This window comes from Lissotriton helveticus, chromosome 1_1 (genome assembly GCF_964261635.1).
Source record: "Lissotriton helveticus chromosome 1_1, aLisHel1.1, whole genome shotgun sequence".
In the NCBI taxonomy this organism is placed as follows: Eukaryota; Metazoa; Chordata; class Amphibia; order Caudata; family Salamandridae; genus Lissotriton; species Lissotriton helveticus.
The window spans coordinates 536,487,059-536,506,679 of NC_136057.1; the positions used below are offsets into that span (position 1 = coordinate 536,487,059).

General features: G+C 44.7%; 1 protein-coding gene across 6 annotated transcripts in view; it reads left to right on the plus strand.

The window, feature by feature from the left end:
- PTPRO (protein tyrosine phosphatase receptor type O) overlaps positions 1–19,621 on the plus strand; it is a 1,002,672-nt gene that overhangs the window by 971,176 nt on the left and 11,875 nt on the right. For all 6 annotated transcript variants that reach the window (XM_078674019.1, XM_078674018.1, XM_078674014.1 and 3 more), the window contains one exon: positions 8,551–8,664. In XM_078674019.1, the coding sequence (XP_078530145.1) occupies positions 8,551–8,655 (105 nt within the window). In that variant the 3' untranslated portion in view covers positions 8,656–8,664. The remainder of the gene's footprint in view (positions 1–8,550; positions 8,665–19,621) is intronic.

Genomic DNA, 19,621 nt, shown 5'->3' on the forward strand with positions numbered 1-19,621 from the left:
TTTCAGACTGATGTTTCAGAACATGGCATTGGAGCAGTACTATCCCAACTTAATTAGGAGATCCTAGACCAACCTGTAGCCTTTATCTCCAGGAGGTTTATCCCCAGAAAAGAGAGGCGGAGTGCTACTGAGAGAAGCTTTTGCTGGTGTACTGCAGTGAAAAAATTGAGACCACACCTGTTTGGCACTCACTCCCAGATTCATACTGACCACAGGCCCCTCAGGTAGCTCATGCAAATGAGGGGTGAGAATCCAAAACTGTTGAGGTGGTCCGTTTCCCTTCAGGGTATGGACTTCAGAGTGGAACACAGACCTGGGGTAGACCACACCAGTGCTGATGGCCTATGCAGGTTTTTCTGCCTTAGTGATGAGAACTTCCTAGAGGTCCAAATAAGTATAGGAGTGTTGCTCAGTACTGGCAATTGTTCCGTTTTGTTGTTACTTTTAGAAAGTGGACATTTCTCTGCACTTACTGTTGTGTGTGCCTGATAGCCTACCTCCAATACGTGTCAGGGGAGGGTGACAGCTACGCCACAAGCACAGTAAGGTGAGGCTCATCTGCATCCTGAGCATGAGCCTTTTGATGGGTAGTCCTAGGCAGGGGGAAATGGGAGGTGCTTATACTTACATTTCAATAGGTGGTGTCCTATCCACACTCAAAGCACAGATTTACCCCCCACGGATGGCCTGGTGGACAGGATTGGGTTGAAAGAGATCCTTGTGAACTTCAGAGAGCAGCTTTGAAATCACCCCCTACATCAAAGGCACTTTTGGGTTTAAGTACTGGTTTTCTGACCCCACCTGAAATCAGACACTTCTGGATCTTAAACAGAACCTCTGTCAGAAGGACTGCTGTGCTGCTTAAAGGACTCAAATGGGATGCTTTTCTGAAAGAACTGCTTTTTTGCTTATTACTTTGCTGTCTGCTGCTCCCTGACTCTGCTGAAGGAGAGATGGGCTCTGCACTTCCTCTATGTCATCTCCAAGGGCTTACTGGCTTGCCTTCTGTTTCTTGAAACCTCAGGGACACAAAAGCCTTCCTGAAATTCGCCTGGTGCTGTTGGCCTCTGTCTTCGGTGAGTTCTATCCTTGCCTGTGGTGACCTTTCCAGGTACTGGGCCTCAGAAGTGGGCTCCACAACTGTTTTGCTGCAAAAAGTGACTCATCGTCACCACTATGCCAATCGGAACCGACGCAGTACTCTTCGACGCCGACGCAGAGCCTATCCAGAGACAGACCTGCATGGCACAATAACAACTTGGGACCTGATTAAAGTTCAGGCGACAATGCAGCGCCCATTCGAGGTCCCAACTGCGAGGCTTCAGTTCGACACATCTACCTGATAGTGTGAATAATAAAAGACGCATTGTCTTCACTCGGTGGAGAAGATTGAAACTTTTGTTGCTGAAGACCAGGAAAGGTACTTTGTTCACCGGGGTCTGCGTAGATCCTGTAGCCGGCCTGCGCTCCATCGCATGCATCCAAAACTTTGACTTTGCACTGGTCCAGCATGACCTAAAGTAACCTTTTTAGCACTACTTGCTTCTAGGCGCTTTCCTGCATTTATTCTTTTAAAATTAAATATCTCAATTCCTATAGATTGGATTTTTGTTGATTTGGTCTTATGTTGTTTATAATCTAAAAATCTATTTTTATAAACTGGTGTGGAGTCGTTTTTTTTTTTTGTTGGTGCATTCATTGTGTTACTGTGTGTGTGTTGCACAAATACTTTACATATTGCCTCTTCATAACGCCTGCATGCTCTGTGCAAAGCTGTCAAAGGGTGAGCACAGGTTATCTTTAGCATGTATCTAGCTTACCCTGACTAGTGTAGTGGTTCCTGGCTGGCCTGGGTGCATACCAAATTCTATGTTCTGCTTGTATTTTTTTTAAATAACCTTTTTGTGTGTTAAGTGTGAGGGAGGGCACAAAGCATTTGCTTTTCCTCCTGCCACCCCAGGCAACTAGCAAGCTGTGCAGGCTGTATGGGAGAGCGATTATAAGTTTTATGAACTTACAATGGACAGTGGTGGACCAATCTATACTTCTTTGGGATCCAGAACCCAGGGACAGGTAGTGGGATATATCTCTGCTCCTACGCAAAATATGTTCAAATATATTCAGAAGGAGAATAATGCTTGAAGTTTCGGGTTAACCTTGCAAAAGTAAGAGCCTACTTTATGGGAGCCTGCATTTGTTTCACTGCCCAGGTGTGACAGCTTCTCAGACAATTCAAGCTTTTGGGCATGCAGTGTAGGTGACATTCATGAATATAGGATCCTGGGGAAAAGGCCATTCTCACAGGGGCATAGAACCTAGAACACGTATTTCTCACTGGAAACACCACTAGTGTCTATAAAGAACAGTTACTTCTACGAGATCTGGCGCATCTTCCCGTTGAAGAAATGAAATGAAAAAGATGAGGAATGTCATTGAGAAAAATGTGGTACCCTGTACTGTACCACAATATGCCCGATTCACATTATTGGCAGTAGCCAGGCTTTATGCCATAATTTGCAGCCCTCTAAATATCGTTATTGCCAGTTTGCAGATACCCTACAATTTGACCTAAAGAGAGATTTCCTAGAAAAGTTCTGATGGCGACTCCGAGTAACCAGAAGAACAGAAATGGTTTAAAGAGAGGAGTAAGATTTAGATAAGAATGACATTAAAATATTGACTTTCTGGAAGACATTATTTCTCGTATTACACAGACATGGTAAAAAAAAGAGTTGAAGGGTGACTTCTGATATTTATACCATTATTATTATAAGTTTACTTTTTCGTACATTAAAAACAAATACCATTGCTGCCATTATTCCACACACAGCTAGGAAATTAAAAGCAAATTGTATAATCAAGCGGAACTTGGAAAATTGCAAGAGCTAATATTCAGAGAAGACAAAGGTAGGGCATACATAGACTGTGTGTGAGACGCTGCCTTTTCTTATACCGTGGAAAAAACACTAAGCAGTAACCTGGGCTTTATGAGCATTGCAGCTGTTAATTGATTGCCCATACATTACTAGCCTGAAGATAAGCACAAGCAAGTAAATAGCAGTTATGTTGACATGAGGCTGTTCACACTCTCCTCCATCACCAGAAGGGACATGCTGCATGCCCCTATTTTTAGGTTTTGCCTAAATACACTCTTGGTAAATACACTTTGTACAGTGGTGGCTACTCTATAGGGGCGTTTGGGCGCCGCCCCACTGCTTTCACGCAGCGCGAGAAGGCAGAAACATAAATGGTAATAACTACCATTTATGTTTCTGCCTTCTCGCACGGCGAGAAAGCAGAAGTGCCTGTTTGCGTGTGGGCGGTCCTGCTCGAGGGCAGGGGGGTGGCTTGCTCACTGTTGTTCATACTGACTGTTTGGGCAGCCTCAGGCTGCCCAAACAGTCAGTATGAACAATAATGGGCAAGCCACTCCCCCCTGCTCTCGGGCAGGACCGCCCATTCTCAGTTTTTCTCTATGTAGGCTCAGCCTGCGTAGAGAAAATGGCCCTGGTGGGGCGTGCCCCGCTGCGCCTCACTGCATTGTGATTTGCGGAGGGGAGGGCGGGAGGCTCCCTTTCCTGGCTGATGTCGCAAGAGCTGCCTGCAGGAATTGGAAACGGCAGGACAGTGGACGGCGGGAGTCGGACTCTAGAAGCTGAGGTGGCAGAGGCACAGGACGGTAAGTTTAAGGTTAAAACTAAACTAGGTTTCTCGCAGCAGTTATGTCCCCAAACTACCCCCAGTTTGATATGCTGCCTGCTATATTGATTTGCTTCTATCACGGTCTCTTCCGCGCGCTCAGTAAATATAGAGTAAACGTTTTACTCTAGTCAAAATGTAATTCCATGGCAACTAAAACTACTCTTTGCCCTTTTCATGTAGTAACCTTAAAAATTAATCCTGTAGCAGTTTCTAGAAATCAGAAAGGGTTGTTGAGCGCAAGACTTAGGCAGAAGTTAAATAATTCCATAATATAACAAAATGCAGAAAAGGTGATCAGGACCGATAGAATTTAATAATAGAAACGAATGATGATATTCTGAAGTTTTGGAAACTCGTTACCAGGTGCCGTGATAATGTTAGTGACAGGGTGTAAAAAAATGCAAATTACACTGTATAATGATTGAGAAATGCAGCCTGCAACAGCCATGCTTGCTTGGCCATACTGAAACCTGTTCACCGGAAGCTCCAGTCTCAAAGTCGAGATGTGGGGGTCCTGGCACGCATATTGTGATTTTATTTTTTTATGCTATACCTGTAGATACTTAGGTCGTTTGTTGATACTTTTCAAGGTCATCTGCTCTGGCCTCAGAGGTTCATCACTGCACCTACTTGTTAACACATCGAAATTTTCAGAGTGACTATTCAAGAAACTTCAGTCGTAGGGTATGAATGCGTATGTTGCTTTGCCTGAGGGAACTTGACTCCTTGGCTAATGTGGAATCCCTGATACATTTCTCTATGGTGCACATCTTTTATTAAATATATGTTTACACTCAAAGAAACCCGGACCTGGTTTCTGCAATACTCTTGGTGCGTTGGCCAGGAACTCACAATTACTGTAAAACAAGTCTGAACCTTGAGCTTGGGCATTCAATCATCAAAGTCATATTGTCGACAGTGTCTGCCATGAGTCACCTGATACAATCAGAGCTCAGGGAACAGAGACGGTCTTCCTTAATGGGCACCCCAGCTCAAAAAATTGAATTTCATAACTTTTTTTTTAATGATCTATAAAACTGAAATATGCACTGAAAAGCTGCCCTCGCGTTCCCTTAAGGAGGCCCACTGAGGCTTGCTCGGGAAGTGAATCTGCTCAGTTCTGTTGCTTCAAAATCTTCAAAAAAATTGGGACTCTTATCTTATCAGGAGGAACCGTGGGAGGCTGAAATGCGTGGCGTTTTGTTTAGTTTTTCTATGGCGATGCCTGATGCAATACGTGAATGAGGCGCATGTGCAAAGGGATGACAATAGCTATAACTGTGTTGACTATGGAAGGGCACCTGCCACAGTGCACTGATCCCGAACCTTTACGCTTACCCCTTTAAAATGTCACCAGCCGCCACTGACTTTGTAGTTCCTTCTTTTGGAATTTTGTATCCTCCCCTGAGGACTACCTGAACTGTTCTGTTTACTTGTGCAGTGAAACTCCTGTTGCATCATTTGCCTGCCATCCCTTTATCTCACTGTGCCTCCCAGAACACTGCTTTGTTTGTTTCATATCCCTTAATTTCCACGTGTCTGCCCCCACCCCTCCCACAACAATGCTTCGGTTCCTTCAGAACCCTTAATCTCCCCCACATCTCCCCCCACTCCACCCACAACACTGCTGGAAGACCCCCACCACTCCTCCGACACCACTGTTGCTTTGCTCGTGTTTTTTGTTACTTTACAAACACTTTTATTTATATACTGGAACCTAGCCATGGGCTTGGGGAAATTAAACAATCGGCCCATATCACAGGATGTTGAACCTAACAGCAGACTTGAACCGGTATTCTAAGCTCACCAGTCAGTAGCTCTTACCACTAAGCCAGATCCTTTGCCTAGCCATGTTGCAGGGTGCAGTTCCAGGGGACCTCTTTTGTCCACATATGGTTCAGCACCCTGCAACATGACTAGGTAAAAACCATTAGCATTTATAATGCCAATAACTCCAACAAATGCAAGACATGTTGCATTTCCAATGCTTGTTTTATGTTACACATACTATTGCATGCTCGCACTCCCCACCCCTCTCCTTGTCTGTTTCTCTCTCCTTGTCTGTTTCGCTCTCCTTTTCTGTTTCCCACTTCTCATCTTGGTCACCTCTTTCTTGCCTGCTACCTGCCTATGCCACATCCACCCCAGGATAATAACCTGATGTCAACCGAACACCTGAGTCAACCTACCACAGGGTGTCCACCTGCAACACTTTTGTGTGGTTGATGTCATGGTTTCTCTAGAGTCAGATCAGAAAGGAAAAAGAAAAAGAATCAGAACTCGACTTGTTGTCACTACTGTGCAAATCAGCAAAACTTTCACTGTAGAAACATTAGTTCATATCAGACTCTAACATAAAGGCACCTATTACACCTGTTGTTGCGACCAACACAACCTAATTGCAGGCATGGTGCTCCTGCTCCGGCCCTGTATTTCCTCCTAATATTTGAAAAGAAACAACAACAAAGGAAGCATGGAGCACATGCATCAAACGAAATTGCATTTGCAAATGGTGCGAATCGCAAAATTCGGCCGTTTGCGAATGCAATTCCCGTTTTGAGATGCATTATCATTTTTGTAATTTTCGCAATTGCGATTTCTTAAATTGCGATTGCATTTAAGGAATCTCAAATGCAATACAATAAGAGGAGCAAATTACCATGAAGTTGACCTTGATGGTAATTTGCGAAAACTTTGAAAAATGCACTACAGTGTGCAAAATGTACTTCTAAGCAGATTTCAGGGGTGCAACAGGGTGTCCTTTGGACACCCCTGCACCCTTGAAATTGCATTCTTAATTTGCGAATTTCTAATGATGAATTGCAAATTAAGAATGTCTTTCCATTTATTCCTATGGGCCTCTAGGCCCATAGGAATGGATGGGGAGGTATTCCTTAATTGCGATTCTCAATTAGAGAATCGCAATTAAGGAATTTTAAGAAATCGCTAATTTTTCAGCAATTTCTTTATGCATTGCAGTTTGCAATTCCTTAATTGCGATTCCTTATTTTTCGCAATTAAGGAATCGCAAAATGCAATATTGATGCATGTGCCAGCATGTGACTATAACGGGTAGGGTAAAGAAGGCAGACTATGCTGATCTACAGAGAGGACAGCTAAAGGCAGTAACAGAGAGCTTATTAAGCCAAACAATAACAGTAACACATTCTGATTTGCAGTGCTGTACTAAGCATTCCACTATGGGTGCTTTTGTACCTAGGGGTAGATTTACAAGGAGCTGACGCATCCACATAGATGCATCGTTTTCCTTGTTCCAGTGCCAAATGTCCTTGCGCCACCATGGACGCATTGTATTTACAATACAGTGCACCATGGCGCAAGGATAAACAGATGCGTCAGAAATACTGACGCATCTGTTGGCACAAAAGTGACAGATCGCTGGAGTTGATCATGAAAGTTTCGCAACTCCAGCAATGCGCCAAAACAGATAGGTGAGTCCCGTACAAAATGCCCTGTGTCATCCCTTACATCTGGTCTGAGCAGGCGTAGGTATTTTGACGCAGTGAAGACATAGAGTGACTCAGTGAAATGTTCTAAATTTCAATGCGTCAGTTCTGCATGGATTTTTGCGTGGGAATGCCTAACCTGCATACATTATACCTGGTGCAAATATAATGTGACGCACAGCTTTCCAACGTGACGCATCTCCCTAGATGTGTCACATTGTAAATTGGCCGCATTTTTTGCACCACTGTTGCGTCAAAAAAAAGAGACGCAATGCCAGCGCAAGGAGGCGCAAAGGGCTTGTAAATCTGCCCCCTCATTTTTTTTTATTTATTTCTCTTCATATTTATTGCCAACATTGCTTTATTTATAGCGATTAAAAGACCAGCCAAAAATTACGTTTCTTATCTACGGTCATTACTTTGTGGAGCAATTTGGTGTCCACTGGCCCTATTTAACACCTTGACCGCGGCGCCGAAGCCGCGCCCTGTGCTGGACATTCCAGAACAGGGCGCGGTTGTGACGGAACCGTTCCGTCATCAGCACAGCTCAGCTCAGCCGTGACTGATGACGGAACGGTTCCGTCATCAGCATGGAAGGGGTTAATTGTCTTTTACTGGAAAATTTGGGAGGATACGAGAAAGGCAAGCTGGGCAAGAGTAAGCACAGCCACGACAAGAAAAACAAACAAAAAAACAGACAAGGGTACTCATAAAAAAAGTGTTTTATCTTACTTTTCGTTGGATCTTAGCCGTAGGGAGACTGCTGCATGGAGCTCTAGTGCGCCTCTGGAGGTCGGCGCCCTGGGCTGCGCAACCCCTCTAAATAGCCGATGTAAAAGGACAATTAAATAGGACCAGTGGAAGGGACACGAAATTTGGTTTCGCTGGAGCACTCTCTGAGAAAAGGCCATTACTGGGTGGGGGCAGTTGGGGTTTTGCCTTACCCTACTTTATTCTTAAATTTCATGAAAGTCAAACCGTAGTTTGCCCGATTTAACAAAGCATCAACTTAAAATACTTTTCCGATGTCACATGTGTTTACCTCACAGCCACATTAAGTGAGAGCACACAATTCAGCAAATCTCGGAGAACACCTCCCAATCAGCATCCGTAATCTGCTCTGCGTCATCTTCACCCCCATGACAGTTAATAGGTCACGGTAGGGGTCACCCGGCCCTATCCACTTTCAGAACGGGCCTCTCCGGTGTGGTTTGCTCCTGGCTGATTGTGCTGGGCCTGTTGGCTGTACTCTTGAGTTGGAACATCTGTTGCAGCAGAAACCTTAACATTTCGTGATTTCTAGGCACGCAGGGTGTTCTCAGCATTTCACTTGCAAAGTATTTCCTTGTTCCTCACGATGACCCCTTTCTATCTCTCACAGGAACAATACGTCTTTATTCACCAATGCGTGCAGCTGATGTGGAAAAAGAAAAAGCAGCAGTTTTGCATCAGTGATGTCATCTATGAGAACGTCAACAAATCATAGTTGTGAATGGTGAGTACGCCTATTGTTTTTTCACCTCGTATGCTTAACATAGGAGATTTTTCAGCCTGAGGAGTCTAGACGCAGCATCTTGAAGTAAAGGGTACTTCCGCATGGTGGGAGAGTGGCTTCCGGGATGAAGCAGGCTAGACCACTGCAGTCGAAACCAGAATGCTTTGCTGCAATTGGCATTATTTGTGTATCACCCGGTGGATAAAAAGCACAACACAACAGTAATCCGGAATCACTCAATCTCAGATCTCTCAAAGGAAAAAGATGGTGGAGGTAATGGTTAATGTGGAATACAAGAGAACCCACCTTAAAACACTGAGTGGAGTTGACGCCATCATTATTTAAGGGCGACGAGTGCGACTATGTTTCCCTCCAAAACATTTCAGATTGAGAGCAAAAGTAGACGACCGTAGTAAATGCATATATCAGGAAACACGAACACAAAAGACCTTCCCAAAAGTACCACAATGAACTCCTGTGGAACATATGACTACATTTAAATAATATATAAAGGGCTTTTAGGAAGTGTCAAGTGGAGCTACAAGATTGGATACCATCTTACCAAATTCTTCACATGAAACATCAGATGAAACAAAGCATTGGAACTGACACTATTCAAACACAGAATGCACAGAGGTAGGCCACTTTGAATTATAATGATATTAATCACTATTTAAAGAGCATAGCACAAGTACCAGCAGTGCGGGAAGCAAGTGTTCAGTCTATCTTTAGCTACGTTATTTAGACAAGGCCACTGGAACGTAGTCAATATTTTCCAAGAGTAGTACAACACAATGCAAAAATCTGCAGTGAGACAAAAATTGCAAAAAAATAGCGAAGTGTCAAATTCAATCACTATTGTACATGGATGAAGTCATTAGCAACGCTCACCCAAAAAGTGCCATCTTTCTGTGACAGTAAACATAACTAAGCGCTGATATACAGAGGAAAAATGAGCAACCAGTGTCTTGCATGAGAAGCTGCACTCAAGGCACAGTTTCCGGGGCAAATGTTGCACACAATCATGCAAATGTTAATCACGCAATTAGTGTCATTTTGCAGAAATTACACATTTCATTTGAAAAAACCCCCACAATTTTCCTTTTGAAAATTGTTTGCTCTTGTTTTCATTTGATACTAGGATTCCACCACTCAAAGCTAGGTCACACTCCTTTGTGTAACTTTATTTGATATGGGTTTTCATTCAATCATTAGGATTGTTGTACTTTTTCAGCCAAATTGATTTTCACTTTTGTTTCATTATTGGGTTTGGCTCAGATATATTTTTTACAAATTCTCTTGAAATCATTGCCCAGTAGATTCTCCTTGCCTTGGCCCTTAGGCAAGCACAGCTTTGTATAAACTTACCAGCTTGAGCAAAGAAAACAGACAAGGTCTCAACCATTCATCTTTTACAGCTCAATTTTAGATAATGGGTACTGGGTATCAGGTGTTCTAGTTGTTTAGAATGGCGTAAGGAGAAATGCAATTCTTCTGTGTACTAGCTTGCTTGAGATATAGTCCTGGGAGTGGTGATGGTTTTGAGCGGGGCCAGAGAGTGTGGATAGGAGGTGATCCTGACATTGAACTTGATTTATTGATCGGGGGAGGTCTTGGTTCTCTTGCACCAGATGGAATGTTTGGAGTTTTGAAGTCCATGTTTCCAATTTCCGTTGCGTCAAGCAGATTTTGGAGGGTGCCGTTCTACATTGGAGGGGTAGTTTCAGGCCAAAGCAGACAACACAGTGGTCAGCCCAGGTGGCGGGTGTGAAGTTATCCACTGTGATGCCAGAGTAGTTAGTAAAGACAGCGTCGATGAGGTGTTCTGCGGAATGGGTGGGGTTCTTTATCAGTTGAGAGAGCCCAAATGTGTTTAGATCATCCAGGAGATTGTTGCTGTCTTGGTGAGCATGGTCTTCTATGTGGAAATTGTGGTCACCTAGGAAGATGAAGGAGTTGGAATCAAGTACCAGTGGGGCGATTAAGTCTGTGATGGTGAAAGGGCGAGATTTTGATCGATACCTTATATCTATTGATCCAAACCTCGATCTGGTCGACTGAACCTTTATTGCCTGTCTGTAAGGAAAGAAAGTGCACCTATTTCCAAGCTAGTTCACCCAAGAAAGGACTCTACTCTCAAAGATCACGGACAACTTCTAGTTTTCAAAAGTTTATTGTAAAGATATAATGAGCTGCAAATACAGGCATCTCAGAATGAGATTCACGAGATACACAGGTCCAATTACATACATGTGCTCTCGAAAAGCCCTCAGACGAGCGACAGAAATCACTAACACAAGTTCTAAAAATAGCAAAGCTATCAGCATAGACGCATATCTCTCCTTCATTTAGGTTGGAGGAAAAAAACACACAGGTTAGGCGTCCCTACCCTGTTCTAGATGGTATCCCTACTTAACCAAATCCCAACCTAACAAAGGTGTCAGCAGTGAATGACCCCCAAGGGAAGTCACTCACTCTAAGTCTCTTGGTGAAAACCTAAAGTTCTCCAGTCATGACCCCTCTCTGCCTACCCATCCACTCTCTTAGGGGTCCTCAGGTCTCTGCTCTAACTCCACCCAGGGGTGCTGTCCCTAATACAAAACAGTCAACAACCTTTGAGACGCCCCTTGTGGAACGCCCCTCACGTGGTGCAACTTCAGGCTTTTTCCATGATGCTTTGTATTGGGCCTCAGACGTTAGAGTTGACCTTGCTTCTCAGATTCTTCTCCGGCCCGCTGATACCCCTTAAACATTCCAAAACCCTCCTCCATGTCTGGGCCGTCTACTGAACAGACCTCTATTCATTCATTTATAATTGGATCCCCCCTTTCCTGTTGCAGACAGATATCTGCCGCCAAGAACCCAACTCTCATAAACTTCTAAAAAGGCTTGCAACATTTCTCAGCCCAGACATGTACGTGTAAATCAATGCTAAAACATTTCAGGCCTACAATATTTCTCATTATGATTATAGCATTCAACTTCTTCATTTAATTAAAACATGTTAATACTCTTATTCTATTATTAAGTAAACAATTCTATAAATCATGGCCTATTTAATGCAATGACCAAAAACCTTAAAACAATCTGTGTCGTGAAAAGAACCACCTTCCCTTTCCCTCCAGCTCTGGCCCTGAGGCCTACCACGTTCTGCGTTTTACCGCATACCATCTTATGTTGTAACAGCTTCACGACATGGATTCAAAATAATCACGTCTAATAAAGTCATATAATGTCACACATTTCTGTATTAGTTCCACACCTACTTAAATCTCTACATTAGCTATACATTTAGGATATAATTGCAGATACTATTAGCACTCATGGCATTTCTCTTCATGAATTATGCTTACTACAGATAAGTGTGATGTACTCATACATTTATCAGTTTGCGCTCTCTCAGTTCCCCCCTTTGATGACCTCTCGGGGTCATCACTAACATTTAAACTGCAGTTATTGCTGGCATTCTCTGCGCTTCCAGAGCTCTCAGGCTCCTGTACTGATTATCTTGTATGGCAGCCAATCTCTGCAGCTGCTCTCTTTGGGCCCTTTCTGACCTTCTTGCTCTGTACCATTTGAATACCCTCACCAATCCCCACAATATTATCCCACAGATCAATATTATGATGATAGGCTTTAGGATATACCAAATAAAGCTTTTTCCTAAGGTGGAAAACCACCCTCCAACTGTACTCATTCCGTGGCCCACCTTTTCCCAGACATTTTCTCTACTCAAGTCTTCGATCTCTTTGTGAATATTAGTTATGTTCTTAATAACTTTCTCAAGGGGTTTTGAAAGGTCTGGAATGTAAGTGCAACATTCCTGAACCTTCAAAGCCTTACAGACTCCGCCCTCTTTTGCTAATAGGACATCTAATGCAAGACGATTTTGAAGAACCATAGCCCTTATCGATTGCATCTCTCCTTCTACCAGCATTAAGGACTGAGCAGTGCTGGCAGACAACCTGTCGACAACTGTTGCCAGTCGTCTAATTTTAACATCATTAAGGATTATTCCCAAAAGAGGAAACATAGCTCCAAAAACATCTCCAACCATTTCTGCATCGCCTAAATCTCTCCTTCCCCTCGCTGATGTCTGGCCCTCAATGATCAATAAGTCTTGTGCATGATATATTTTGGGGAAGACAATTGCCAAGTAACATGATCCATACCAGTTGTCAGGTAGTCTCACGTAAGCATTTCTTCCACATACAAAATACACATTTGGAATCACTTGCATTCCCTTCAGGAAATCCTTAGTGTAGTACTCTAAATTAAAAGCATGTTCACAGTCAACTTCACCCACGTATACATTTTCATAATACGTTTTGGCTCGGTGAAGACATAACTTTCCTCTCTGCGCTTTATCTAAAGCTATTGGACCACTACTACCCTTTCTCTTATGTGACTTCTCTTCCTCGGTCCAATCTATTTTCCCTTGTCCTGATTTCTTCAAAATCTTTTGTCTCCTGTAACGATCATCCACCTGCCCTATGAACTTCTTCTCGACTTCTGACACCTTGCATGTCAGGTTATTTCTACGGGCATGTGAAGTATCTAAGGTAATCCAAGGAATGAAGAACTTGGCCAATCTGTCTTCACTCTTCCAGTAATCCCATTTATTCATCTGCTTATAATTTGGGACTTCTGGCAACACTGAATCATAATTAGAGAAATAGTATTCAAAACTATCTCTCTCATAAAATATACTAAGCAATAAGCTACATGTAATGCCATATGTCAGAGGGAGGTGATGGTATCGAATTCCTTCATCTACAGACGCAGGCAACTGCATGCAGACGTAGCAATCCTTAACCTCCATGGCATCCACGTATTCATACAAAAGTTTAGCATAAGCATTTGACCTAAAGTCTCCTTGGGACTCGTCTACATGTAACCTGCGGGCTTCTGCAGCCAATAACGCTTTCTCTTGAGTGTTTTCCCTTTTCTCACCTGCAACAGTAGGTGTAAGCGTTCCTGCAGAACTCACATCAATTACCTTTACTTCTTCTTCATGTCCCTTTACATAAGAAATGGTTACCACTAAAGCTATTAATAATATCACTCCTACTATTAGTGTACCTATTATACATTTAGCTCTGCGGTTCGGGGTGCCGGCCTCCATTTCGTCAGACTATATAGTTCTCTCTTTATCTCCGCAAAAAGTTCTTTTCCTCTCGTTCCTTTACAGTCTCTTTTCAATCCTTTTTGTCTTTAGAATCCACACAGTTGGAGGCTGACAACCTTCTTCGCAAAAGTCCTTTAACAGTTCAAAAAGACAACCCTAGCCCTTCTCCATCAACTCAAGGGATTCCCTAAAATTCTCTGCTTCCTGGGCGCTAGGTAATCTTCTTTTTCTGCTTGCTTTATTTACAAAGTCCTTTAACAATCGACTATCAGATTTGTGGTTGCAGCTTCAATAGCATAGTTCAATATTTCCAAGCGAAGAGTGTGCTCTTCATGTGCTGTTATCGTTGTACCAAAGTCGGGGAATTGCAATTCTGTAAGAAACATGTGCTTTAACTTGCTGAGGCGGGGAGGTCTGGGGAGCACGAATGTTAGTGACCCTTCTTGTTCGACACCGGGTACCAACAATCGTATTTCCACGGTGATAATGGGCTCAGAACTGGACACCACCACCGCTCGGATCCTCCCTGTCTCCGGTTTCACAGACATTTGTCGCCAGATATGTCCACTCAGGTGTGGAGTATCTTCTGTTAGGCACACGCACTCTTCTTGACCTTCTTCGGTCCGGTGCTTCAGCGCCCTGAGCACCTTCTTCTGGGTCTGAGTCTTCTGATATCGGAGGAAGGGTTAACTCTGGAGTTGACCTCAGGCTAGAGCTCCTTCTTTGCGGCCAATTAGCTTCTCCACGTGCCCTTCTACTCCTTCTCCTTCTGGTCTGTTCTCGCTCTCTTTCAGACCTGTCAGGGTCAGACTCGTACTCCCAGCTATTTTCTCCTTCTGTAGCGTCTTCTGTTTCGCTGTTGTACTGACCGTCCTCAGCTTGGTCAGACTCGTTCCCTGCTTCCGCTGGCACCTCTACAGCTTGGCTAGCCCCCTCTATGGCTTCTTGGTCCTCAGCTGGACGTCCATCCGAGAGAGGAGCTGTTTCCAGAGGTGCTGGAACCCTTTTCGTATGTGACGCGTGGATCCAATTGGGCAGGCCTCCCACCTTTACAGCTGTGTTGGTGATCAGGATGACCTGGTAGGGCCCACGCCAACGAATATCCAAGCAGCTTCTTCTCACATGTTTCTTCACCAGGACCCAGTCCCCAGGATACAGGTCATGGCACGGGCCCTGGCACGCTGGAACCTCTGCAGCCTGCACCTGAAGGGACACAGAACGCATGGCGTCAGACAGCCCCTTACAATAGTCCAGGATCATATCATCTGTGATATTTAACAATGCAGTAGCTGGAATAGATGGCAGCCTCATTGCTCTCCCCATTAACACTTCATGTGGTGACAACCCTGTTCTTCTGTCTGGGGTACTACGAAGGCTCATGAGGACTAATGGCAGGGCATCAGGCCAACTCAGGGTCGTTGAGGAACAGACTTTAGCTATTCTGGACTTGATCGTTCCATTGATCTGTTCCACAATTCCTGAGGCTTCTGGTCGGTAACTGCAATGGAGCTTTTGGTCAATATTCAGTGCTACACAGATCATCTTCACAAGCTCGCTGTTAAAATGTGTTCCCCTATCTGATTCCAAAAAGGCCGGCACCCCGAAACGAGGGATAAGTTCTCTAAGCAGTAACTTAGCCACTGTGAGGGTGTCGCACCTACGTGTAGGATATGCCTCAACCCATCTGGAGAACACACAAACAACCACCAGGACATAGCGAAGGCGGTTGCATCTTGGCATTTCAATGAAATCTATCTGCATTCTATTGAATGGACCTCCAGACCTTCCTATGTGACTTAGTGCAACTGGTGTTCTTTTTCCTACGTTCAGCTGCTGGCAGGTCACACAACGCTGGCACACTGCTTCTGCTGCTATTCTAAACTTAGGATTGTACCAAGTCTGTCTAAACACTCTCAGCATAGCATCTCTCCCTAAGTGTACTGGACCATGTATGAGTCTAGCCATTGGACTCACCATCTCATTGGGCAACACTGCTCTGCCGTCTGCTGAGACCCAAAAATGGGTCTCACCCATTACACATCCTGCCTTTTCCCATGTTTCCTTTTCTGAATCAGGAGCATTTTCTTGCATGGTTGACAATTCATCCCAAGTATCAACAGTTTCCAGTATCATGGCTAATTCAGTTCTTACATTTATTCCACCCACATCCACCTCTGTGAAAGAGTAACCTTGTTCTGCGCAATACCGCGCAACTTCATCAGCATACCTATTGCCTTTCGAAACAAAGTCCTCATTTTTGGTATGTGCGATGCACTTTACAACTGCGATACTTGCTGGACATTGCAATGCTTCTAACAACAAGCGCACAAACTCTCCATTGCGAATGGGAGAGCCTGAAGAAGTCATGAACCCTCTTTGAGACCATAACTGCCCGTAATCATGAACTACCCCAAACCCGTATTGGCTGTCGGTGTAGATGGTGACTCGAATTTGATTGCCTGCTAAGCAAGCACGTGTCAGGGCAATAATCTCGGCTACCTGAGCGGAGTTTACTCCTTCCAGGCACCCTGCTTCCACAACTCCTTCAATTGTACAAACAGCATACGCTGCTCTCAACTGCCCAACTTCGTCTCTTACACATGAGCCATCGACAAAGAAAACTTCGTCTGGGTCGGTCAGTGGCTCATCTACGATGTCGGGTCTGGGTTTGGTGCATAGTTCAGTCACATCGAGACAGTCATGGTCTGTATATTCATCATCATCATCAATATCATTTGGAAGTGGCATTAAGGTAGCAGGGTTCAAAACAGAGCATCTCTTGAGGGTCACGTTCTCTGCAGCAAGAATAACTTGCTCATAGCGCGTGAGCCTGCTGTTGGTCAGATGCTGTGTTTTGGTCCTGGTCATCAACAGTTCAACAGAATGTGGCACGCACACCTCTAACGGGTGCCCCATGACGATATTTTCACATCTCTCAATGCTGACACCCGTTGCAGCAACGGATTTGAGACATCCGGGCAACGCTGCGGCTACTGGGTCTAAAGTAGCCGAGAAATAAGCAACTGGTCTACGGGCATTCCCATGGATTTGGACCAACACAGACAACGCGCAACCTTCTCTCTCACAACAGTAAAGAAAAAATTGTTTATTGTAATCAGGCATTCCCAATGCCGGAGCACGACACAGGTCCTCTCGCAACTGTAGGAACGCCATCAAACAGTCTTTGTCCCATGGTACCGGATCACTCACCTCCTTGTGCGTCAGTTTTTGCAAAGGTTTTGCTTTCAGTGAAAAGTTCACGATCCACTGTCGGCAATAACCCACCATCCCTAGGAACATCCTGACCTCTCTCTGGGTCTGAGGCGCATTCATTTTCATGATCGCCTCTATCCTGTCTGGTGACACTTTTCGTTTGCCTTTCTCAATTCTGTGTCCCAAGTACTGCACTTCTGTCAGGCAGTACTGCAATTTTCCCGGGGATACCTTATGCCCATTGGCAGCTAGGTGATTTAACAAAGCAATGGAGTCTTCCCTGCAAGCTTCTTCTGTTTCTGACGCCACAAGGAGGTCGTCTATGTACTGGACCAGAACTGACTTCTGGGGCAGCACTAGACTTTCAAGATTTTTCTTCAAAAGCTGGTTAAAGATCGATGGGCTCTCTGTATACCCCTGAGGGATACGACACCATGTTAGGACGCGATTTTCCAGCTTAAATGCGAAAAGAAAATGGCTATCTTCGTCCAAAGGGATCGAAAAGAAAGCCTGGCAAAGATCGATCACAGTGAACCACTCTGCTTGGAATGGAATCTGAAACAGTATCACTGATGGATTCGGTACCACTGGACAACATGAAACGACTATGTTATTAATCTTTCGAAGGTCCTGCACTATCCGAAATTTCCCATTTGGTTTCTGTAGACCCATAATCGGGGAGTTGCATGGACTACCCACGATTTCTTTCAGTATTCCCTGTTTAATCATGGACTCGATCACGGGTTTTATGCCTGCAATCGTTTCTGGAGTCAATTTGTATTGGGGTGTTCTTGGGAACTCAGCATGCGGTTTCACTACAATTTTCACTGGGTCCACCCCTTTGACCAATCCAATCTCTTCCCCAGTGAAATCCCATACTTCTGGTGCCACTGTCTCTCTCAAGTCCCAGGGGAGCTCGTCTACTGTCAAAGTAGGGTACAGCTCCACGCATATTCTAGAGTTTGCGACTTTGAAATCTGCATCATCATCATTTGTCAGTACCTCCACTCCCTGAGGTGTACAGTATATAGTACAATTCAATTTGCACAACAGGTCTCTTCCTAGCAGACACACAGGACTTGAATCGCAAACCACAAACTGGTGCTCATCGCTGTACTTCCCTATTTTCACCTGCACCGGTTCTGTCAATTGACTGGTTATTCTCCTGTTTGCGACCCCTACCACCTGTATGGTCTCTCCAGACATGGGCAGGTCTGGAACTGCAGCTGATCTGATCGTGGATCTAGTGGCTCCTGTGTCCACCAGAAATGTCGTAGGGCACCCTGCTACTTCTGCTTCCACATAGGGTCCCCTCTGATCTACCTCTAAGGCTGCCCCGAGGGTGCAGTCTTCTCTTTCCACTCTCTGTCCGGTTAATGGGTCCACATAATAGCATTCTTCCCCTTCCACAAACAGGGGCATTTGTCTATAGGTCTTACCCATACTCCCTACTCGAGGAGGTTGCGGGAACTGGGCTCGGGGAGGAGCCCCCCCCCCTTTGAGCACCTTTCCTTGGTATGGCGTCGCCCCTCTCATAGGTGCGCTCTGGACCTCTTCCTCCTCTATCTCTTGCTCTCCTATCTCTACATTGTAAGGGCACTCGCGTTTCCAATGCCCCAGCTCGTTGCACTGGTGGCACCTAGTCGTTTTCTTCAAGGTAGCTATGTCTATTCTGGGTCTAAAGGTGGAACTCTCCTCATTACCCTTGTTCTGACTGTACTGCTTCTTTCCTCCGGTACCTGTCCCTTGCTGCTGTTGCTGTTGGCCCCCCTTTCCTGCTGCCTGCATCTGTACCACCATCAGCTTTTCTTTTAGTTTCTTAGCCTTGGAGTCTATCTCATCGCAGCAGTACCTGGCATATCTCAGTATTTCATCTAGGGGTTTAGTTTGCCAACAAATCGAGTGTTGCTGAATCATTAAACTAATATCCGGTCTCAGTCCCAGGACGAACTTGGACACAAATTGCCCTATGTCTTTTGGATCCATTACATCCAAGCCGCTATACTGTTTAAACGCCTTCAGCAATCTCTCGTAATATTCATGAACTGTCTCTTTGGGTTCCTGTCTTGTTCGGTCTATTCTGACCCAATCTATGTCTTGCATTGGCACCTTTTCTTTCAGCCAAGTCATCACTCTCTCGTATTTTGCCATCACAATCTCGGACGGCCCATTAGTCTTGGCATCTCTCTCTGGCTCTGTTATGGGCCACTCAGCGCTAACCTTGCATGCTGTCCACAGGTCGCCTGGTACTACAATGTCAAACAGCGTGTTCAGATCTATCCAAAGGACCTTTGAGATTTTTACAAATCTCTCCACTTGCTTGTACCACTCCACTGGGCTTTCACGTAATTTGGGGAAAGAGGTGGTAAAAGCAGCTAAATCTCCCCTACTCCAAGGGACATGTACATAGTTCCCATTTGCCACTTCACGCAAAGGGTAAGCTTCTATTCCCTGCTGTCCTGGTGTCATACCAATCATGCTTCTCCTGCCGGTCCCTTTCTTGGACCACCTCTCTTCCCATTTATCTAGTGCTCTCCATGTCCTTATTCCAGTAATCAGTTCCCTTATGTGTGTTTTCAGCCCAATCGTTCTCCTCTCATCTAGGTCTCGATCTGA